Here is a 23,764-nt window from a genome sequence, read left to right on the forward strand (position 1 = left end):
CCAGGAAAATGGGAGGCCGGCTGACTCAGTCGGTCGCGGGGGTCGGGTCGCTTTATATCGCTGCCCTCGGCAGCATAAGCGAGTTGACAAACGTCACCTTCTCTTCCCACTGGCTGACTCCTCTTCCCCGTCTCACTCCCTTATTCTTCCTAAATCCTCAATTCCGAGGGTTTTCTCATCGCGGGAGTAGAAAAATCTCCGGCTTGTCGCTCTTCCCCCTCGCTCCAGCTCGGTCCCCGGCGACGGCTCGGGGAAGAACACCGCTTCCGGGAGCCAAAGGTACGGCCTTTCCCCATCTCCCCGTGTCTCACCTTCCCCCACCTAACCCTCTCCCATTTAGGGTTTCTTCCACAGATCAAGATTCCTCTCGCGAGTCTTCTTGTTCGAAACGCTTGATCTTTGATCTTCCGACGTGGTCGGCGTCCAAACTGTCCTAATCTTTTCTCTTCTTGGATTTTTCTTGTTTCTTTTTCTGTCCGTGCGTTTGCCAACCGAACCATTTTTCGAGAAATGGTCGGATCTTGGGAGGTTCGAATTGAAACGAAAAATTGCTGATTTTTTTCTTTTCTTTGTATGCTGCTTGGTTGGATTAGGGTTACTTCTTGCTCTTTGAAGGTTTGATTTTGGTCTTGGAAGGGTTGCCTTCTTGAATCTTTGATGTTCTTTTGCTGCAGGCATCTAGTTCCGGTTCCATGGTTTGACTAGAAACTGGGTGGGGGGCAGAAGAAGGCATGGAAGGAGACGAGCAGCATCAGGTCGTTCTGGCATGCACCGTCTGTGGGGTTTTCTTCTGTGTCCTGAGTCCTCTCAGTTTTTGGATCCTCTGGGCTGTGAATTGGAGGCCGTGGAGGATATATAGGTGCGATCCTTTTAAACCTTGGATGCTGCTTTTATTTTGTGTGGTAGTGGCCATTGATTGTCCGTTGTGGCTTTTTGCCATGGAACAATTCTGGCACGAGCACGAGCACGATCATGCTCGATTTCTTGAATTGTTGAACTCACCAGTGGATCTTGTGGTATCTTTGGGTTATTGTGATCTTCCTTGGAATTGCCAAACGGAGAATCTAGTCCATATATCTTTCGTTCACAAGGTATATCATAAGTTAACTCTTCTAGAGTGAGATCTTCATGCCATGCGATATACGCAGGGCACGTAATGGATCAAGTAGATGGGTTTTTCCAGAAGCTATCAAGATTTGAGATTGCAAACTTTCTGGAACAGCAACCTTAATTTTCTAACTCTGGCATCCCATCTGTTAATACATCACGGTGCTTGCCACTTCATGTTCGCTTTGCAAACTTTGCTGCTGCAAAGTTCTTGGAGACAAGGATCTATTTTCTTGTTCATGCTCATAACTGGGTCAGTCTAAAGTGCTTGTCATGAAAATAAATCTATGCAACTTTTAAGGCGTTATACTCCATGATGTCCAAGAATCTTGACCCTCTAGGAATCTATTGGAAATGTCCACCAAGAATCTTGACCCTCTAGGAATCTATTGGAAATTATGAGCAGCAGTTAGGAGAGTTTGGTTTTCCTTGGACCAGAGTATCTTAGTTTTAGGCTTATAAGGAGGTGGTACAAGATCATTAAAACAGCATGAACGTGGAATGCATCACCTTTTTCTCATATAAAGCTTCTGCATGTGTTTTTCTCCAGCCAGTGGAAGTCTTGAAATCATAATGGTTGTGAAGAGGGTCCTGTATTAGTTGATTATTGCTATTGTCAGCTTCCCTATTTTAGATTATTGTCTTAACTCATTTTAATCTAGCATTTCCTCCCTGATACCATGTAAGATTGTTGTTGGGTTGGGGGGGGGGGGGGGGAGGGTAGGATCTGAATTAATTACGTACGTTCAATCTTTGGTTTCATGACTATGCAGTCTTTGATTACTCATCAAACTTCTGTAGTTTGATAGACTCTGGGTGGTCCACAACAAATTTGAAATGCTGACACATGATACCAAATTTTGTTACTTGATTTCTTTGGTATACTGTTGCATGAGGACTGTTGGCTACACTGAAATTATCTTGGGATTTAGTATGTCTTTAAACAAGTTGGCATTGTCATATTTTTGCTTCTAATGAGCTTATGTACAGTCAATGGTTATGTTTTCCTTGTAGAACTCTTGATTGTTACATTGACCAATATGACATCAGATTTTGCTTCATCTTCAAGTTCAATGGGGCTGGGCTATCGTTCATCCTACATGCATGGGTTTAGCAATTAAACTTTAGCTAATTGTGTAAACTATTAATTTGTACTTCTTTTTAGTCTTTTGAAACTTAGTATTTCAAGTGGTTCCAACTTCTGTGAGCCAAACTAGTAATCTAATTATTGTTCATCGTACATAAGTTAATACTTCTTGGTTTGATCAGTTTCTATTCTTACTCAGTGGCCCCATACCTTTGTCTGTCTTACATATGCCTTTGGTTATTTGTTCTAAAGTGAAAATGACTTGCTGTTATTTAGATGGGAGATAATAGATCATGTGCTTCAGTGTTAATTTGCAATAATAGGTTGCTTTAGTATGTAACTTTGAGATTTTCCTTTATGATGTTGCTTTTCCTTGCCACTCTGGAAGGCATAATGTTTTGATTATTTTTTGAATATGCTTCAAATGGGCTGTTTTGGTTTCATGAACTGGAGACAAATACAACTATTAGATCTCCCCATCTTTCAAGTTGGCCTCCTAATTGGTCTGGCAGGTTTTCAGATTTGGCCATAATAGCTTGATAGGATTTCTGTAAATTTTGTGTAATTCTTAAATGCTTCTCTGTCATGTTTTTTTTTTTTTAAATTTGATTCAGTATTTTATATTGATCTATACTTTTTATTTGATGAACTACATATCTGATTGTAATAAATTGAATTGTTTGCCTTTTTTTTTAAGAAAATGGTAATCAATTTGAAGCTGCACTTTGCCATGTGACCTGTAGTTTTTTCTCTTACATGATACTATGCTGACTATTGACTGCGAATTGTTTCTTGTCATTGGTGTTTATAATATATATCTTTTTTTGTGTAACCTTCAGTTGGATATATGCAAGAAAATGGCCAGATATCATACAAGGGCCCCAGTTAAGTGCAGTTAGCAATGTGTTGTCATTTCTTGCATGGGTGATTGTTCTTTCTCCCATTGTTGTGCTAATAACATGGGGAGCCATTGTTATTGGACTTCTGAGACGAAATATAATCGGTTTGGCTGTAATAATGGCTGGCACGGCCCTTTTGCTGGCATTCTATTCTATAATGCTTTGGTGGAGGACACAATGGCAAAGCTCAAGTATGTATATCCCTCCAACTTTTGAATATTGTAGTTGATTTATTCAATTATTTTTAGATTTCATGTACATGGCACTTGATATTATGTGAATCACTAAAACCATTAGAATTGTTCTGGTACTGCAATTGCAGTTAGGAATTTTGATCTATAAGTTAGGCTTCCTTGTCTGAATAACTCTCGTTTCATCAGGTTATCCTTTATGATCTGTATCTGAGTTCTTAATATCTGTATTTCATTCCATTTCATTCATGTAGTTGCTTGCTATCTTCTTTACTTATTCTTTTGGATTATAAGCAATCTCGATTTCATGGGTTTTTTTGTACCCTTTTTTTTATAGTAGTGGCTTTCCTTGACTTCTTTTGCATGTTATTGTTGGATGATGAAGGGAGTAAAATACTTTTGGCTGAGTTGCACTTTTAGTTAGTGAAGATTATCTGAGATGGATTGCCAGCATTAGTTATGGTTAGCAATGTGTATGGTGATATAAATTAGGGAAAGTATAGTAAATTACTCTTTGGAGATTGATGCATTGCCTGTTGAGCATGTATAGGCTCCAATGAGATTGGTAACAAAGTACTAACATGCTATAACTTGGACATGAAAGTGCCTAGGCATGTTAGCAGAGGAGGTGCAAGTGTGCTGATATCCCTAGGTCCCTACCAACTCAAGATATAGAAATTCTCTCAATTTTTCATACCACCAAGTTTAATCACAAGCTTCTTAGATAAGAACTGTCCTTGTTTGAGATACAGCTGACAGTAATATTATAGGCTAATATTCAATTGCTGTAAGACCTATTTGTCTGCTCATGCCATCAGTGAGGCTTCCACTGGGAATCCCTTAGGTTGCCTCCTCTTAGAACAGTGAATTTACCTTTGAACACTGTTTACAGACTGCTGAATAGGTCCATTTGTCAGGAAATTTATTTCTGAGTTTGAGACTTCTTATTGACAGTGATAATTAAGATTGAGTCTCATGGCCTCTGTTTGCTGCACTAAGTTGAGAGTTCTGCATTGCAGGGGCAGTTGCTTATCTTCTTCTTCTGGCTGTAGCATTGCTTTGTGCATATGAGCTTTGTGCTGTCTATGTAACAGCAGGTGCAAGTGCTTCTGAGCAATATTCACCCTCTGGATTCTTCTTTGGTGTTTCTGCAATTGCACTAGCCATCAATATGCTCTTCATTTGCAGAATGGTCTTTAATGGTAATGTTTTCAGATTTCCTTCTAATTTGATCACGTTACTATACTGAAAATGATGGAGCTGCAAATGTATACACTTTAATATCTGGGAAGTGTTGATGTTACAATTGATCACATAACTAATAAATGTTTCATATGCTTAGGAAGTGGATTTGATGTGGATGAATATGTTCGAAAGTCATATAAGTTTGCATATTCAGATTGTATTGAAGTTGGTCCTCTTGCTTGCTTACCTGAACCTCCAGATCCAAATGAGTTGTATATGCAGAAATCCCGTAGGCAAGTTCTGTTTATTTTTCAACGAAGGATTCATTAATTTTGATGACCTGGCTATTTTTGTTGGATATGTTTGTGCCAGATATTCACATCTTCATTCTTCCCTTTGAACGCGTTTGCACAGGGTCTTACATCTAGGAGTTCTATATCTTGGTTCCATGATCAGCCTTGTTGTGTACTCTGTCTTATATGGTTTGACAGCAAAGGAAGCACATTGGCTGGGTGCAGTGACTTCAGTTGCTGTTCTGGTTCTTGGTAATGCTCACTCTAATATTGTCTTTTCCTTTGTCTCTTATTCTATGTGAATTTCTCATTAAAACTCATCAATTCATTTCATTTTGTGATAGACTGGAACATGGGGGTATGCCTGTTTGCATTTGAGCTAGTTAGAAGTCGGGTGGTGGCATTATTTGTTGCTGGAATATCCAGAATATTTCTTATCTGCTTTGGAGTTCATTACTGGTATACCTTTATCTTCAGTTCGTTTACCCCATGATATACTGTGAATGTTAACAATATTACATTTATCTTGTTTATCTTAATTTCATCTTTCAGGTACCTGGGTCATTGTATAAGTTATGCTTTTGTCGCATCCGTGCTATTGGCTGCAGCTGTTTCTCGTCGTCTGTTTGTCTCAAACCCACTGGTTGAAAGGAGAGATGCTTTAAGAAGTACTGTAATACGATTGCGGGAAGGATTTCGGCGCAAAGGACAGAATAGTTCTTCAAGCTCTTCTGAAGGATGTGGATCAAGTGTGAAACGAAGTAGCAGCAGTGTTGAAGCAGGTCACCATATTACTGCTATTGAGGATATTTGTGGAAGTAACTCTCATTGTGCAAGTGGTAGCAGTAATTGGAACAGCATGCTTTTTGGTCGCTCTCGTAGTTGCCAAGAAGATGTTAATTGTGACAAGAATGTTGATTGCGGGAGTGCAAGCTTAGCACTACGTAGCAATTCATGTCGTCCTGTTGTTCATGATTCTGAAATGATCAGAACTGCTGCTGATAGACATCTTGATCACAACAGTTCTCTTCTTGTTTGTTCGAGCAGTGGCTTAGAGAGCCAAGGCTGCGAGTCAAGTGGATCAGGTGCTACTTTAATAAATCATGCTGGTTTGGACTTAAATATTGCTCTAATTTTTCAGGACAGACTGAATGATCCAAGGATCACATCTATTTTGAAAAGAAAAGCTGGACTTGCAGACCATGAACTGGCTAGCCTCCTTCAGGATAAGGGTCTCGATCCAAATTTTGCTTTCATGTTGAAGGAAAAGGGATTGGATCCTAGGATCCTATCCTTACTTCAAAGAAGCAGTTTGGATGCAGATAGAGATCATCAAGATGCTGCAGATGTTGCAGTACCTGATTCAGGTAGACTGGACAGTACTGTCCCAAATCAAGTATCTTTATCGGAAGAACTCAGACAACGGGGGCTGGAGAAATGGCTCAACATTTCCAGGCTTATGATGCATCAAATGGCTGGTACTGCTGAGCGTGCCTGGATCCTTTTTAGTTTGGTCTTCATTGTGGAGACAGTTCTTGTGTCAGTTTTCCGGCCAAAGCCTGTTACGGTTATTAATGCTACACATGAACAGGTAAATTGGTGTATGTCAATTGTTGACTGTTCATGATTGGACTTGTTGAAGTAGCTTCATTTGTTACTTATCATATTGTGTTATATTTTGTTCTTATTCTTTTATCTGCAGTTTGAATTCGGTTTTTCTGTTCTTCTTCTGTCACCTGCTGTCTGTTCGATTATGGCGTTTTTATGGTCTCTACATGCAGAAGGAATGTCCATGACATCTAGACCTCGCAAGGTAAGCTGGAAAAATATGATTGTTTCATTTTCTCCCATGGGGAGATCACATAAGTTCAGTACCTAGAATGTTTCTTCCGTTATATATATATATATATATATATATATATATATATATATATATATATACCTTGTTTGAAGGCTGTGAACAGAAGTACTTTTCTTAATGTAATATGAACTCAGTAATTGATGGGTGTGATTTTCAGTTATCTGGTTTCTTGATTCAGGTTAAGATTTTTACTGCAGATACACGAACAATTGTAGTTCTTTAATACTATTGCTTATTACAAAAAGTAATCTCTTATATTATTAGCAGAACGTCTCTAAAGGTTAAAGTAGTACTGTCTACTTTTTCTATTTTGCTTTGTACACTGAGCTTAGATACTATATTTCTATAATTTTATTTAATGTATAATATCATACATGCTTAGTCGCTTTTGTAGCTTCAAGTTTTTTTAAACTTTCATTTGTTTAATGTGATGTGCCTTTTTTGTTTCTGACTCTAAACATTTGGTCCAAGAATAAATTTTATAGTTTTTTCATACTAACTGATGTGCTTTTTGTCTAGCCTAACTGTTAAAGTAAAGCATTTACCTAAAGTCCTTTTCCTTTTTGCAAGTGTTTTTATTATTTTTAGCTGGATCCTTCCTGACTTCTTTTTTTGTGCTTCAGTATGGTTTCATCGCATGGCTCTTGAGTACATGTGTTGGCTTGCTTCTCTCTTTCCTAAGGTACACAATTTTCTTTTCTCATGATGGACCTTTATGTGTTTGTTTTCTATTTTCATCTAGCTGTAAAGTCATTCTCCACAATTAAGTGTAATATACAATTAGTAGGAACCCATTTGGGTATCTTTGATTGAATCTGTGGTTGGTTGGTTTTACAAAATACTTGGAACTAGAAAAATGATAAGCTTTTCTGAGGAACTTTTGATGTTTGCCACTTATTGGGCTAATGCCATCTTAAAAAAACAAATGCTACATTAGAGTTTTACAAGTAGGTCACCGTTGTGAGTTGTGCCAACATGTATGCCAAATATAGTGAGCTTTAGGTTTCTGTCAGGTTCTGAGATGCTTGTTTCTGCTAGTTATTTTGTCACTCATGGAATCATTTAACAAGCCAACTTTCAGATTTTTACTCAGGTCACATGGATATACTATCTTTTTATATGAAACCTAAGCAAATGAAAATAAAGTATGCTCTCAAATCTCAATGTTTATTTCTTAATGGAAAAGCCACATTTTGAATTACTGGTACCTTATTTGTGCTAGTTGAAATGCACAGACCAATGTAGTACAGTGAGATAAGGCCATGGACCGGCATGGATTCAGCAGCTGAAATTGAGAACCTTGAATGATCATTCGCAATCATTACCATACCAAAATATCACCAATGTGCCAGGATCATCCGCCGTCCACTATGTAATCAGAAAAACTTGAAGAAATAAAATACTAATGTTCATCAATTATATGGACAAAAGCAAAAGATTATATGCAAATTTAGCGATGATGGACTCATTTATCATATTTATCAGTAAAAATGATGGATTTGTGCCCTCCGATTAAAATAGGTGCCATTGGTCTTTTTTTTTTGGACCAAATAAGGTTTAAAAGTTAATATCTGAGGTTTTTATCTTGAGCTGAGTTCTTCTTAGTTGAAATTGATGAACTTGTTGATTATTAGAGCCATTCAATTTTAAGCACTTACTATGGGCCTATCATGTGATACGGCTGCCATTTGCCTAAGCGCTTGTTATGGCACCCATTATATACTGTTTCATGGCACTGCTGCAATCTTAGCATAGCACATACATTTACAAACCATGATAGCAGTTGCTATGGTCACTCTTTGGAGCAATGGTTATGCCTGATGTCTGCAATTTGCAGCAGATGATCATCGATCATGCACTGCATCTGGTATGTGATCTATCAGCAATCTATATCTTAATTTTTTCTGCTAACCCTTGGATCAATTTATGGTGACATTCGCTGCACTCTATGAGATAATCTACTTTGTCCGAGTGACTTCATCAGGAGATCCTATGGTATGGAGAGACCCTTCACACAAGTGCCAATCTCAATTCAAGTAAAAGGAACTAGTGTGCTATTCTTGCGAAAGCATCTGGCATAGCCATTTTGGCCTGGTCTCTTTACCGTGTAAAGTCTAAAGCTCCCTTCCTCTCCCATACGGTTGAGCCCTTTCATTATAAGAAAGAGGAGTTAGTTCAAAACATTTATCACCAGGCATTTAGTTTCCATTGACTGTGAACATTGGTTGTTCATGTTGAATTAATGAATGCAACCACTGTGCCATCAGAAAATGGAAAAAAAGGGAAAAGTTTAGGTTGATCAGAATCCGATCAAGGAGAAATTACTTGCTTTTTGTTTTCCATTTTTGCAACTTTTTCTTGTATTCATTGGTCAGTGGAGGCATGACAAAGTGCCACAGAGATACCATGAGGGCTGTGACAGAGGCTCGGTTAAATGACTTCCATCCCCTCTCCCTTTTCTCCTTCTGTGTGTTATGCACATTTTATGTATCTGTTTTACTTCTGATGGACAGTTAATTTTATATGGACAATGTTTTGCAATTTTTTGCAAATTACTTATGTTTGTGTATATTTTGTAGCAAATCCTCTCTGATACTAGGATTGGCTTTGACCTTCCCGCTCATGGTGGCATGCCTTTCTGTTGCTGTTCCCATTTGGAAGTGTAATGGTTACCGTTTCTGGATATCAGGAGACCTTGAAAATCATGCTGACAGTCGGCAGTCCTCTAGGAAGGAGGTCAGGATTTCTGTTTCTTCTAACTTTGAATCTTACACATTCCCCATTTATGCTTCATTCAAGGTTATGCATGAGTATGACTGTATGAGAATATGTGTCATTGATAAATGCTAGTTTAGCTTCATTTTTCTGTTCTTCATATTTGATAGTTATTTAATATCAAATGGACCCATACACTGGGCTTACGAGAGCAATGCATCTAATGGTAAATGAAGTTTCTTCATATGGTTAATATCAGGATACAACTGATTTGGGATCTGCTGATAGTAAATTTTTTTTCCAAGGTGCCATATGATACTATGGTTTTAATTCTCTCTTCCTTTCTGTTCATTCCCCTCCTCACCTTTTTCTTGTGGGTGACATGTTAGATGCATTCATTCTCTTTCTGGGACTGTTCTCATCTTCTTGCCATTAGATTTCTCACAACTCTGATATTCTTGTTGACTTGTTGTTATACTTTCAACATGATGTGTTTCTATTGTAGATTGTTCACATGCCTAAACAAATTGAGTAAAGAACATTGTGTATAACAATGTAAGATACAGAACAATTTTTAAATAACTTGGCCATGCTTGAGCACACTGTACAACATATAATGTACTGGTGAAAAGTGGCAATTTTAATCCTCGTAGCTATTTGAGGTCTCACATCTATAGCTAATGCAGAAGTCGGTTCATGTTCTGTTGGTTCTTATAAATGGCCAAGTAAATCTACTTAGCAGATGATTGATGATGAATGTATCAGAAGTGTCAGTAGACTCAAACATAATTTTCGAATCATTTCCAGCATGATTATGATTGAATCTATCTCAGAATATAAGATGTGAAGTGCCATCTTTCCTTTTCAAAGCTTCTGTATGCAGATTTATAAATGAATGTACTGATTATCGAGTATTATATAATTTTTACTAACATGTCCATGGTTCTTGTCTTGTTTTTGTTGTTTGTTTTTCTTTCAGCGCATCCTGCTTGCTCTCAGCCTATTCATATTTATTGGATCAGTTGTAGCTCTTGGTGCCATTATATCTGCCAAGCCTTTAGATGATCTAGGCTACAAAGGATGGAATGTAGACCAAAACAGTGCGTACTCTCCGTATACAACATCTATGTACTTGGGATGGGCACTAGCTTCAGCAATTGCTTTGATGTTTACTGCTGTCTTGCCTATTGTGGCATGGTTTGCAACATATCGGTTTTCACTTTCGTCTGCTATATGCCTTGGCTTTTTCACAAGTAAGTAACGTTTCAATTTCAATGATGCTGCTACACCGTCCATGTTTATGCCATGTCTAGCTCACTTTGCATGATGCCTTACATGACTCGGCATCATCTTTGGTGAAAGCTTGTAATAAAAGTTACTTATTTTGCTTTAGTTGTTCTTGTTACCTTCTCTGGCGCATCATACTGGGGGGTGGTGAGTTCGCAAGAGGACAGAATTCCAATGAAGGCCGATTTTCTTGCTGCTTTACTTCCATTGATATGCATTCCTGCCTTTTTGTGTCTCTTCACTGGTTTATATAAATGGTAAGCAAATATGTCTTGGCTATAGTCGTTTAGCTGCATCTCGAGACACTGAAATATGAGATTTTCAAACTTGATTTGCAGGAAAGATGATGATTGGAAACTTTCCCGTGGAGTTTATGTCTTTGTCGGCATTGGGTTTATGTTATTGCTTGGTGCAATATCAGCACTTACATGTTTGATAACACCTTGGACGGTGAGTGTGGTTTGAAAATTGTTGCTACATATAATATCTTATATATTTTGTTTGTGATGATTATCATTTTTTACAAGCTTACAGCTATTTATTGCATTTGACAGGTTGGGGTTGCTTTCCTCTTAGTTATACTTCTTATCCTCCTTGCAATTGCCGTAATTCACTATTGGGCATCAAATAACTTCTTTCTGACAAGGACTCAAATGTTGTTTGTTTGCTTTCTTGTTTTTCTTCTGGCTCTGGCTGCATTTATTTTGGGGCTTTTTGAAGGTGGAAAATGTCATTCACTTTTGGTATTTTTATTAATAATTAGAACAATTTTTTCCTAAGTTTTTCTTACAGGTTGAGAAATTAATTTCGTTGCAGGCAAACCATTTGTTGGTGCATCTGTAGGATACTTCTCTTTTCTGTTTCTGCTAGCAGGGAGGGCGTTGACTGTATGTTATATAATCCTCTTAAAAACTGTTTTTCGTCTCGTCTTAGTATTCTTCTGTATATCATATAATTTTATCCATAATCCTGTTCATACTTTCTTTATAATTTGTTTCCCGTTGTTCATGACACTAATTATTCTCTTTTTCCTCTCCATTATCAGGTGCTTCTTTCACCCCCAATTGTTGTATATTCGCCAAGGGTTTTACCAGTTTATATTTATGATGCTCATGCAGATTGTGCAAAAAATGTTAGGTTTGTCTAAAACCACTTTATTTGGGTTAATTTTTCCAAATTAAATGTAAAGTTTGCTTGATCATCAGATATGTATGTTTTTCTTTTTCTTTTTCCATGTTTGATAACCTATTTATATTTTCATCACCGACAATTTGTTTCTTTTCAACAGCCATGCGATTCTTATTTTATATGGCATTGCTTTAGCAACTGAGGGATGGGGTGTCATTGCTAGCCTGAAAATATACCCTCCGTTTGCTGGTGCTGCTGTATCAGCTATTACTCTTGTTGTTGCCTTTGGTTTTGCTGTATCCCGTTCTTGCCTGACATGTAAGGTAGGCACATTCCTGTTCTGGATAAGGGTCAGCACGAGCATACTTCTGAATACTCCCTCTTATTTTTCTTGTTTGTTGTTAGTCTTAGCCTCTTAGGTACATGCCTTCTACTTGTCTGCCCTGCTAATAAATGTGTTGTATTTCCAGATGATGGAGGATGCTGTACGCTGTCTTAGCAAGGACACTGTTGTGCAGGCAATTGCACGATCTGCCACAAAGGTGAGTCTTCGGCCTAGAGTAAATTGTCTCTGAGGTTACCTTGTAAGTTTTATAACTTTCATGTTGTTTTTTTATTTTCTAGTTTGTCCAGATTTTGTTTCTTTTATTCCTGCCTTTCTGGATCTTTTGTCTTCATAGGCCCTGCTTCTGTATGGGTTTCCTTAAATATTTCCTTTGGAGAATGTTAATCAAACACCATGAAAATCCCATCGGAAAATTTCTACTTTCAAATCCCATCATTCAAATGACACATTCATAAAAAGTCAAGCTAAACACCTTTAAAGTCCCACCCTCACAATCCTGTACTACATTTCCACCCTCATAAAAATCCCTTGTTCAAGTTAACAAGGGTACTCAGAGAATTGAATCCCAAGATTCATAACCTTTCAAATTCTTATCCATGTATCCAATGCCCGACAATCCCCAGTCATTTACAAATTTTGATTCGTACTTGGCATTTGGAGAAATCCCTGCTTGGAACTTCTGTAGAGGTCCCATGAAATCAATTCCCCATCCCAAAGAGATCTTAGGGTTTTGTCACTTAGATAGTTTTCTTGTTCGTCTTTATGTTTTTGTTTGTTTGCATTCATCCTTATGTGCCAGAATTTATATGCACATATCCACTTATATATGTATATGTATCACACTAATATATTTCATATTGGACTGTTGAGGTCTTTTAGAAAGCATGTACAATTGGCACTTGCCATATTATTTTTGCTTCTTGCATTAAATTATCCTGTTAGTTGTTTTTGTGGCTTTCTATTGTTAGCAAGGTGAATCATGTGTTTTGATTTTATGACCCATATTTAACCATGACTATAAAGTCATAAGATATGCTGGGCTATATCCTATTCTATTTAAAATTCTTCTTGCTTTTAACTTCAAATAAAGCTTGTTTCATCTTAGCATGCTGTATTACATGTCATGTCAAAATTTTAGCAATTTCTTTATCTTGAATTTATGTACATTACTAGTAAAATAATACCAATTTATTTCATTTGGTGGGAAGTGCAGACTCGAAATGCATTAGCTGGTACTTATTCAGCACCTCAGAGGTCTGCCAGTTCAGCTGCTCTTTTAATTGGTGACCCTACAGTTACACGGGATAGAGCTGGAAACTTTATGCTTCCAAGAGCAGATGTCATGAAATTGAGAGATCGTCTCAGAAATGAAGAAATTGCTGCTGGTTTATTCTTTTGTGGAGTAAAAAATGGCCTCATGTATCATCGTGAGTCTTTGAGTGATGCAGACTACAAGAGAAAAATGTGTGCACATGCACGAATTCTGGCATTGGAAGAGGCAATCGACACTGAATGGGTATATATGTGGGACAAGTTTGGTGGTTATTTACTTCTTTTGTTGGGTTTGACTGCTAAAGCTGAACAAGTACAAGTAAGCAAATACATCACTTTAAAACTTTGTTAATGATATGTCTCTTACGTTCATGCTTTAATCTTGTGTCAGGATGAAGTCCGCCTTAGACTTTTTCTTGACAGCATAGGCCTATCTGATTTAAGTGCCAAAGAGATTAAGAAATGGATGCCTGAAGATCGCAGGCAATTTGAGATTCTTCAGGAGAGGTGAGCATTTTGAAATAGTCTTCCACATCTATGTTATGTCTACATTGAATGATTACCTTAGTTGATATGCTGATAAAAATGTTTGTTATAATTTTGCAGCTATATACGAGAAAAAGAGATGGAAGAGGAAATCTTAATGCAGAGAAGGGAAGAGGAGGGCAAAGGAAAAGAAAGGAGAAAGGCACTATTGGAGAAAGAAGAGAGGAAATGGAAGGAGATTGAAGCTTCTCTTTTGGCTTCAATTCCCAATGTTGGAAACCGGGAGGCTGCAGCTATGGCTGCTGCAGTGCGTGCTGTTGGAGGCGACTCTGTTTTGGATGATTCTTTTGCTAGGGAACGCATATCCAGTATTGCTTGCCACATTCGCACAGCAGAATTGGCTCGCCGAGCAGAGCAGGTTTCCTTTTCTCTTACAAGCTTTTTCTATAAATGTGAAAATATACTGCAAATTTTCCAGAAAGATATTGTCTACATCAACTAGATGTGCTCTTAGAAGGGGCCAAAGAATAGGACAGTTTAAAGATATCTGAAAGTGATGCTGGACTAGAATATGCAAAAGTATTGTCATCTAAAGCTCAGGAATGCAAATAAAATTAATGGAACCTGTGACCTATCCATATGTAGTTTGATTAATGGCACAGTACCCCATGGTGCAATCCACCATGTGCCCTCTTCTTTCCGGGAGCATGGAATCGCCTTCGAGCAGCTGATATTGGACACTGTCGCTACTGTCATTCGCTGTCGCCTCTGTAGCACCGCTGCTGTCCTCCCCTGTACGCTTCCTCCTTTTCCTCCATCTCCACCGTCTCCTCTTCTTTCTCTTCCTTCTTCCTTCCTTGTCCACTGGTCCCTCTTATTCCTTCCTCCACTAGTTCCTATTCTTCCTTCCTCCATCGGTTCCTCTTCTTCCCTCCTCTACTGGTTCCTCTTCTTCCTTCTTCCTTCTTTCTCCTTCCTCCTCTTTCTCCATTGCTTCCTCTTCTCTCCTTTTTCATCCTTCCTCCACTTCCTCCACTGTGGCTTCTTCTCCTTCATCTTCTTTGTCTTCAAAACACCGGCATGCTATGTGTAGGGATGTACTGGTGTACTGTGTCAGACACCAGGTTGTACCTGTATGTACCAGTCTGGCCAGGGACCGATGTCCGGTATGTGATATGATATTCCTTGATATATACACACTTACCGAGTTAGGGACAAGTTTTTGTTGACAGAAATTCTCCTTGTGTTAGAACTTAAAAGTCATTGTAGTCTTTCGGTGCTTATAGTTCCTGCTGTTTGTCAATCTTTTATATAATACAAGAAAATTGTAGGTGAATGTTATTGTTGAAGCCTTTGATAAACATGCGTGTTGCAACTTGTGGTGCCTTGAACTCTGAAACAACACATCTTGTTCCAAATGGCAATCTTGTCTAGACATGTCCTGACCAGATACACCTGGTTGATGTAGTCATATATATCATGTCTTGCTTTTGCCTCTGAAATGTATTCATATTAGAATATATGTTAAGATGTTACTTATTTATGTGTTGACCGTGTAATCGCTAACCTTCAAACATGAACTCCACAGACTGGCATCCAAGGTGCAGTATGCATTCTCGATGATGAGCCTAGGAGTTCGGGCAGACATTGTGGGCAGATTCATCCTAGTCTTTGTCATAGTCAAAGGGTTACATTCTCCATTGCCGTGATGATTCAACCTGAGTCTGGTCCTGTCTGTCTATTAGGAACTGAATATGAAAAGAAGCTCTGCTGGGAAATTCTTGTTGCAGGTTCTGAACAAGGCATAGAGGCTGGACAGGTTGGTCTCAGATTGATTAGCAAGGGTGACAGGCTGACAACTGTTGCTAAAGAATGTAGTATAGGCTCTGCAAGCATAACAGATGGAAGGTATGAGCTGTCAGTGGAGTTATCAACATTACTTTTTTTTTTCTCAATCTTTGCATTTGATATTCTTCAGGAGCTTCAGTTCAGAGTTTTTCATATCAGTATACTTGTATTATATTCATGGCCATAATACAATCTCCTTTAACCTGCCTGTTTGGTGATGCTAATTTGTACTGATCTACAGGTGGCATATTGTGACGGTGACTTTAGATGCCGAATTAGGTGAGGCTACATCCTACATAGATGGAGGTTATGATGGATATCAAAGTGTCTCACTGCTTCAGGGGACTAGTTGCATCTGGGAGGAGGGGACAAGTGTCTGGGCTGGAGTTAGACCACCTGTAGATTTGGATGCATTTGGAAGGTCTGATAGCGAAGGTGTTGATTCTAAAATGCAAATAATGGATGCTTTCTTATGGGGAAGGTGCTTAACAGAGGATGAGATAGCTGCACTCCATGCTGCGGTCGGCACTGCAGCATATGACTTGATTGATCTCTCTGGGGATGTCTGGCACCTAGGTGATTCACCTTCAAGGGTATGTCAGCTTTTCTTGTTTGTGTGAACCAACTTTACTACTCTTTTGAGCATGATGCTCAAAACTTTACTACATATGCCTCTCCTTATTGGCTCCGTTCCAGTCATGCTTACATTATCTGTGTTGATTTCTTAAAGATGTTGGGCCTTTTTCAGGGGACATAACTATAAGTTGTCTTAGGTTCCAGATTCTTGAACTCTAACATGATTGAGCAAGTTCCGAAATTGGATTTCTGTTAGATAGCTGACAGAAAGCATAGATTTCTATCAAAACACATATTAATATGAATATTCTAGGGAGAATAGAATAGAAGGAAAAGATGCATCTAACTGTCCCTTCAGTTCTAGATGTGCCCTCTTACATGTAGTGGCAACCTTGTTGAGACTTTGACAGTCTGGGGCTTAATCACCAATAGCAGCCCACTAGTCTAATTTACTGAAGCTTTCTGCTAAAATTTTTCAATCAACCAAGGGTCATGCGACTTAGGGATACTTTGCTATATCTTTGTTAATGCTGCAACTGACTCTTTTGCTTGTTTGATAAGTGGGTGATCATATTATCGTGACTATTTCTTTTAACAGTAAGCCAGGATTTAGGAATTCTTTCCCTGCTTGTATTATGGTCTTGCTGCAGTGGTATATATTATACATATTCTGTTTCTTGCCATTGCAAGCAATGTTGTGCATGAAAAACCAGGAGGTGCTTGATTGAGTTGAAGGCACTTCTGAAAAAGGAGTTGTTTCGAGCCAGTTCATGCTTATCTGTGTATTACGTCTTAGCCAAGTACCTTCATTTCTAGATGTCTTTTTCTATTGTCAGTTTTCATAACTAGTTTATGTTAAACATTCATCCGAAGTCCTTTATGGATTCTTTTCAAGCTCAACTCTTTTAATGCATGGTGTTGCTTCCTTTGTGGCTTTTCTAATCAGGATAGACTTATCCCTTGTTGCAAGTGTCCTATATTTGACATAAACTATTTTATTTGATAACTATTCTTGGCATATTTGACACAGTTAGCTATTTTATTTGATTTTTTATTTTTATTTTTGTACTCTTTTTCTGATTATGCAATTATAATTTCATTGCAACATATACTGTCATACGAAACAACTTCTTTGCAAGGATTAAAGTTGGTGTATATTTTATCCCATAATGGATATGCACCATTAAGAATTTTGGTACATATATGAGTAAGGAGTATATAGTAAGAATGATTGGTTAGTTCATTTGGGTTCAGCATCATTATAAATTGTATCAGAATTTGGTCTGACTCAGAATTTTTTGTATATGATCATAAAATAAAGGAATAGATGGTGTACTGGAGGGATGCTCTGACTCAGAATCTTTGAAATCTTTAGCTTGTTAATCTTAAACTAAAAGGTTCCTATTCTAAAACAAATTTGTTCCACATTCTTGTTGCAATTGGATCTCAGGAGCTGTTTAATGGCGAATGATTATAGTTTTTCTTTGCCCACTTTTACATAAAGTAATGCAAATGCTTATCTTTCCATGCATGTGACACCTAAATGACATATTTGCTAGCTATTTATTCTTCTTATTTAACTATTCCTTCTAAGGTTTTTGATCTATGCCCTAAAATTATATAGGTAGATGACTGGGAAAGTGAAGAAGCAGAAGTGGAACTTTATGACAGGGAAGATGTAGATTGGGATGGTCAATATTCAAGTGGCAGGAAAAGGAGGTCAGCACATGAAGCTGTGACACTTGATATGGATATCTTTACCAGAAAACTGAGGAAACCTCGGTTTGAAACTCAAGAGGAAATCAATCAACGTATGTTATCTGTTGAAATGGCTGTCAAAGAGGCTCTTTTAGCTAAAGGGGAGACACATTTTACTGACCAGGATTTTCCTCCAAATGATCGTTCTTTGTATGTGGATCCAGTAAATCCTCCTCAAAAGTTGCAGGCAAGTATTTTGTCCATTGATTTGTCTCATGGAACCTTTAGCTTAATTAAAAAAACTTGCTATCGTGTTGTCTTACTGTTATGCCTTCTAATGTTTGTTCACTACTGCAGGTTGTTTCTGAGTGGATGAGACCAACTGATTTAGTGAAAATAAGATGTATCAGTTCTCGGCCTTGTTTATTTTCTGGTTTTGTTAACTCCTCAGATGTTTGTCAGGTACTGCTTATTGGCTACTGTTATCACCAAGAAACTTTGGTTTTCAACTGTTGTCTTTTCTTTATGTCTAAATAAAGAAAGATTAATAATGTTAATGAATTACTGTTTCAGAATCTCCCATTAAAATTATTGAAATTTTGACCTCCCTTGCAGGGTAGATTAGGTGACTGCTGGTTTTTAAGTGCTGTTGCTGTTTTAACAGAGGTGTCTCGTATATCAGAAGTAATAATTACACCAGAGTTCAATGAGGAGGGAATATATACAGTTCGATTTTGCATTCAGGTACCTTTTTTGCCTCTATCGAAAGCACTAGTTTTCTTAGCTAAGAGGGTTCAAAACAGGATAACCAGTTTTTTCCCCTTCCTGTTAATAAGATAAGATATCTATGCTATCTTTTCTCTTTTTAACTTTTGGAAGCATCGTGTACATCTATTTTGATTTTAATCTCATCTATAAACTTTGTATGCTAAAGTTGTGCTTCGTATGTATAGTTTAATTCTGTTCGTTTAAATCCATATTTTTTTACTTTATGACTTTATAGTTCATGTCTATATTCAAAGCTACTTAAACTCATCAAACACAGTAGTTTCATCAACAGATAACGTGCACAATGCAGTGTTTTCATAAGGCGCTCGGGCGCTCACTTAGCAAGGTGTTTTGATAAAGTGCTGCTCCGAGCAAGGCGTTTTGATGAAGTGCTGCTCGGGCGCTTGCCGGAGCACAAGTGCCGGACGCCTCGGGCAAATGCCCGTGTGAAGTTGGGTCTGGGTTCGAGCGTGGTTTGATTGAACGAGCAAGTTGGTTCAATCGAACCAACTAATGTACCCTAACACAAAACCCGCATCCGACCCACTGAGACAAACCATAAGTGAAACCCTACGGCTGTCGCTGCCACTTTCATCCACAGCTTCGTCCACCATCGCTGCCTTCATCTGCAGCTTCGCCCGCTGCCTTCTCCTTCCCCCACCTTCCTCCACAACCATCGATTACTCCTCTTCTCAGTTCCCTCTTTAGAATTGTTATGCATTGATTAGAGTTGTTTAGTACTATATTGACCCACTCTTTAGAATTGCTTAGCATGGTTCGTCTTATCGGTCCATATCGGTGTATCGACCAATCGTTGGTACGGTATGTATCGATCCGTACTAATGTATTGACGCATGGTATGGTAGGGTGTGCCGACACATCGGTACATACCCCCCACATCGGTCCCTTGTCGGATCGGTATGTACCAATATGCCCATATTGGGCGGTATACCGTGGTGCGATGAACCTTGCTGTTTAGCATCAGTTAGAAACATTTTTAGCATAGGTTTCCATCAGTAGAAACCCATTTAGCATATTTTTGTTTAGCCACATATATCACATTGATATGAAAACATTGTGGATGTGTCATTGTTTATATAATTTCAATTTGATGTCAGTTTTATTTTTATGATCATATTTATTTTTTAAAATTTAATATTTTGGAGTTAGCTCGAGCGGGCGCCTTTCGCCTCTAGCGTTTCGGGACTTTGGCGCCTAGCGCTTTTAAAAACATTGGCACAATGGAAGATTATCTTGCAATTTCTTATAATGATTTAAATTGAATAGATACATGTTGACACTTGATGTAAACCTATGATAGCTTACCACAGTAAATAAACAGCATTAATGAATGATCTTAGCGTAAAACCAAATTAATTTCTATTAATATCCTAGCCTTGATTCTCATTCATTTATTAGTGTTGATGATCAACATTTTCTAACCTTTTACTGTTTGCAATGTGCTTTGGTCTTAATGAAGATTGGTCTAGATACAAGTTTACGAGTGCTGTTGGTTTCCTTATCTGGTATCATATTTTGTTATCATTGCCTTTTCCCCTTCATCACATCTGTTGTTGTAGAAACCATTCACTTATGTGTGTTATGCCAATATTTCAGCATTGTTATGCCAATATTTCAGTATTGTTCATTTCATGAGTATGGTAGTTGGTGAAAAGTCTGACCTTGTCCATGTAGGGTGAGTGGGTCCCTGTGGTAGTTGATGATTGGATTCCTTGTGAATCTCCTGGAAAACCAGCATTTGCAACTAGTAGGAAACGGAATGAACTCTGGGTTTCCGTCTTGGAGAAAGCTTATGCCAAGCTCCATGGTTCTTATGAGGCATTGGAAGGTGGGCTTGTCCAAGATGCACTAGTCGATCTTACAGGTGGAGCTGGGGAAGAGATAGACATGAGAACTGCTCAGGCACAGATTGATCTTGCGAGTGGAAGGTTATGGTCTCAGTTGCTTCATTTTAAAAGGGAAGGTTTTCTACTAGGTGCTGGTAGTCCATCAGGTTCAGATGTACATGTTTCATCAAGTGGAATTGTCCAAGGACATGCTTACTCAATATTGCAGGTATGCTGAAATTATTAACATTGTTTCCCCAATTACTCTTTGCTAGATATGCTGTAACCATATCTTCTTTCTCAATTGGTGATCCAGGTACGAGAAGTAGATGGCCATAAGCTTATTCAGATTCGAAATCCCTGGGCTAATGAAGTTGAGTGGAATGGCCCTTGGTCTGACACATCACCTGAATGGAGTGATCGAATGAAGCATAAGCTCAAGCATGTACCTCAGGTGTTTATTCAGCCAATTCTTTTATCATGGTCTTTTTTAATTGGTCTTATATGTTGTCATTTATAATGCTGGCCTGCTAACAATGTGTTACTTGAGGAATTCTTTGATAGTAACTAGGTCACATTATCGTGACTGCCAAATACACATGTAACAAGCTTCTTGTGCAAATTTTCTGACTATCTCCTTGATCAACAGTCAAAGGATGGGATATTTTGGATGTCTTGGCAAGATTTTCAGATTCACTTTCGGTCCATATATGTTTGTCGAATATACCCACCAGAGATGCGCTACTCTGTCCATGGGCAGTGGCGTGGCTATAGTGCTGGGGGCTGCCAAGATTATGAATCTTGGCATCAGAATCCTCAGTTCAGGCTGAGAGCAACTGGGCCTGAGGCATCTTTCCCAATTCATGTGTTTATCACCCTCACCCAGGTATGTATATGGTCATTAATTGCATATCAACATCATATTGCAGGTCCGATCTAATTATTTGTTCTCTATGCATTTATTATTAGGGTGTGAGCTTCTCCAGAAAGAGCAATGCATTCAGGAATTTCCAATCTAGTCATGATTCTTCATTATTTTATATTGGAATGAGGATACTCAAGACTCGCGGACGTCGTGCTGCATACAATATTTACTTGCATGAATCAGTTGGTGGGACTGATTATGTCAATTCAAGAGAGGTATCATGTGAATTGGTATTGGAACCTTATTCTAAAGGATACACAATAGTGCCAACAACTATCCAACCTGGAGAAGAAGCACCATTCATACTGTCTGTTTTTACAAAAGCATCAATAACCCTAGAGGCCATATGAAACATAAACTCTCTGAGGCAGTTACATTTGTAGATATGGGTCAGGGCTGCATCATTGCTAGAGTAGCTTGGGGCCTTTGGGACTCGCAGGCTTGCCAGCAGGTCAAGTGTGCCACAAAGTAGAAGAGATGCCAATCAGCGGTATGAGTTCTTTCTCCATTCATCTAATTGTCAATGATCAGTTACCTCTTCTTGGTTAGCATTTATATTTACACAACTAGTTGCACATATCAAGTCTTCCTTGGTTTAGCATGATCAAAGCTTCAAAAAAATTTTATCTAAAATATTTTTTGGAATTGCCACTGTAAATTTTAGGGATCTTGTTTCTGATTCACTACAGCTTGCTACTAATATAGGGGAGCATATCAATAGCTTTATCCTGTTAATCTCTTTTCATTTTTGTTATATGATATATCTTTTAAACTAAAATTTTCAGAAGTATGCTATCTGCTGCTCGGTTCTGAAATGAAGTTACTCATATTCGTCTCTTATATCATTGTAACAGATTGGATTGGAGCTGGTATTGGTGCAAATCGCAGCAGCTAATCCCTGCTGGCAGAAATCATGCAATTGGCTTATATTTCTTTTGGAGAACCATGCAGCTGTGCTTGAGTTTTTATTGCACATGATTATTTTGTTTTGCATGACAACCGCATAAGTACGAGGGTGGTGTACTTGGATAAGCCGGTTGCCTTGCCAGCTCGTTTGGCACTCCTTGACCCAGCTCGCACGGCGTCCTCGGCCGAGCTTGTAAATAGCGGCAGCGGCAACCTGGTTTGAAGAAACAGGGCCTGATCATGATCAAGTGTAGGTATTGTCGATGATCATGTATAGAAATTAGAAAGGGAAGAGGCTTTTATTAGCAAGACAATGAACATTGTGTTCACGAGGGGGATGCAGCTGAAAATGCAATGGTATTAAGTTCCAGCTCCAGCTGCAGTTTTGTAGTTCCCATTCCTTTCTTTTTTTCCCTTTTTTGTTGCCACAGGCATTTGTATTAATGTTTTCTATGAGTAATTTCGATATCTATGATGTTTAAACAGGGCCTCCAATTGGAGTCGTGAATTATTGAGTCATTTCTTTCGAAGTTGCATCTTGCCATCGGACACAATGAAAGAAATGGTTGGGACTTACGAACTATTTGATCCATTGTGCTTCGGATTGGTTCTGTTGTTGTAATCGTGGAATTATTACACTGCAGATCATACCTAACCCGTTCAATTCATAATTTTATGATTACCGACTTTATAATTTGATTCCAATTAAAACCCTCTTCTTGTGTTTCTTTTCGGTTATTTTCTTCTTGAATCATTCAGGGTTTTCCCCTCGTCTTCCCACGCCGTTGCTCTTCCCTCCCCTATTTCCACTGCTCCTTTCAATCAAAGCTTACTGTTCTTGGATTTCTTTCGGTTCCTTCTTTACTGTGCCCTTTCACTTTCTCTCTTGCATCCCCTGTTCTACTGATCCTTCCCATCAAAGCTTGCCGTTCTAGGGATTTCTTTAGGTTCTTTCTCGTTGGTTTCTCATCCTTTGAAAATTTATGTATGCTCTCTTTTGCATTTTGGTACTTGATTTTAGATGCTAGTTCTTCTTACCCTTGGCTGTTAAGTAATTTTTGAGTCGATTCATTCTTTTGCAGCTAGTTCTTCTTACTCTCGATTCATTCTATCGAGATGTCACTCTGAGATGCAAATAGTATTTTTTTTTTTGTATATATGGATGGAAGAATGTACCATTTGAGGTTTTTTGCTTTTCAATCATCAAGCATGTTGCTGCAATTGTAGATTCGTACGTGGTGCGATCCGAGTCGCTGAAAATATTCTTAGGTATCATGGAACCGCATCTCAGATTCATCCACCTTTCAATATCTATTAATTGTTATTATTAGTACAAGTC

The 23,764-nt window shown here is 38.3% G+C and overlaps 1 protein-coding gene across 1 annotated transcript; it reads left to right on the forward strand.

Annotated features, from left to right (window-relative positions):
* Positions 1 to 107: 107 nt before the first annotated feature.
* On the forward strand, positions 108 to 22,933 carry LOC135614599 (calpain-type cysteine protease ADL1-like). The gene is made up of 32 exons (XM_065112118.1): positions 108 to 279; positions 675 to 859; positions 3,034 to 3,284; positions 4,304 to 4,486; positions 4,627 to 4,762; positions 4,884 to 5,014; positions 5,107 to 5,221; positions 5,315 to 6,353; positions 6,465 to 6,575; positions 7,247 to 7,305; positions 9,203 to 9,359; positions 10,318 to 10,591; positions 10,732 to 10,882; positions 10,964 to 11,075; positions 11,180 to 11,345; positions 11,442 to 11,512; positions 11,671 to 11,762; positions 11,914 to 12,076; positions 12,224 to 12,295; positions 13,313 to 13,690; positions 13,763 to 13,878; positions 13,978 to 14,275; positions 15,446 to 15,765; positions 15,947 to 16,298; positions 17,906 to 18,226; positions 18,337 to 18,441; positions 18,595 to 18,723; positions 20,443 to 20,823; positions 20,911 to 21,048; positions 21,244 to 21,480; positions 21,564 to 22,009; positions 22,374 to 22,933. Exons 2-31 carry the CDS (start codon positions 732 to 734, stop codon positions 21,867 to 21,869), a joined length of 6,492 nt encoding a protein of 2,163 aa, XP_064968190.1. The 5' UTR covers positions 108 to 279; positions 675 to 731; the 3' UTR covers positions 21,870 to 22,009; positions 22,374 to 22,933.
* Positions 22,934 to 23,764: the final 831 nt, after the last annotated feature.

Source organism: Musa acuminata, chromosome BXJ2-6 (genome assembly GCF_036884655.1).
Source record: "Musa acuminata AAA Group cultivar baxijiao chromosome BXJ2-6, Cavendish_Baxijiao_AAA, whole genome shotgun sequence".
NCBI classification, from domain to species: Eukaryota; Viridiplantae; Streptophyta; class Magnoliopsida; order Zingiberales; family Musaceae; genus Musa; species Musa acuminata.

Coding starts and splice junctions, on each gene's coding strand:
- LOC135614599 (XM_065112118.1), top strand. CDS start 732: ATGGAAGGAGACGAGCAGCATCAGGTCGTTCTGGCATGCACCGTCTGT. Junction 4,487..4,626: donor TTGCAGAATGGTCTTTAATG/GTAATGTTTTCA, acceptor TCATATGCTTAG/GAAGTGGATTTGATGTGGAT. Junction 6,576..7,246: donor TGACATCTAGACCTCGCAAG/GTAAGCTGGAAA, acceptor TTTGTGCTTCAG/TATGGTTTCATCGCATGGCT.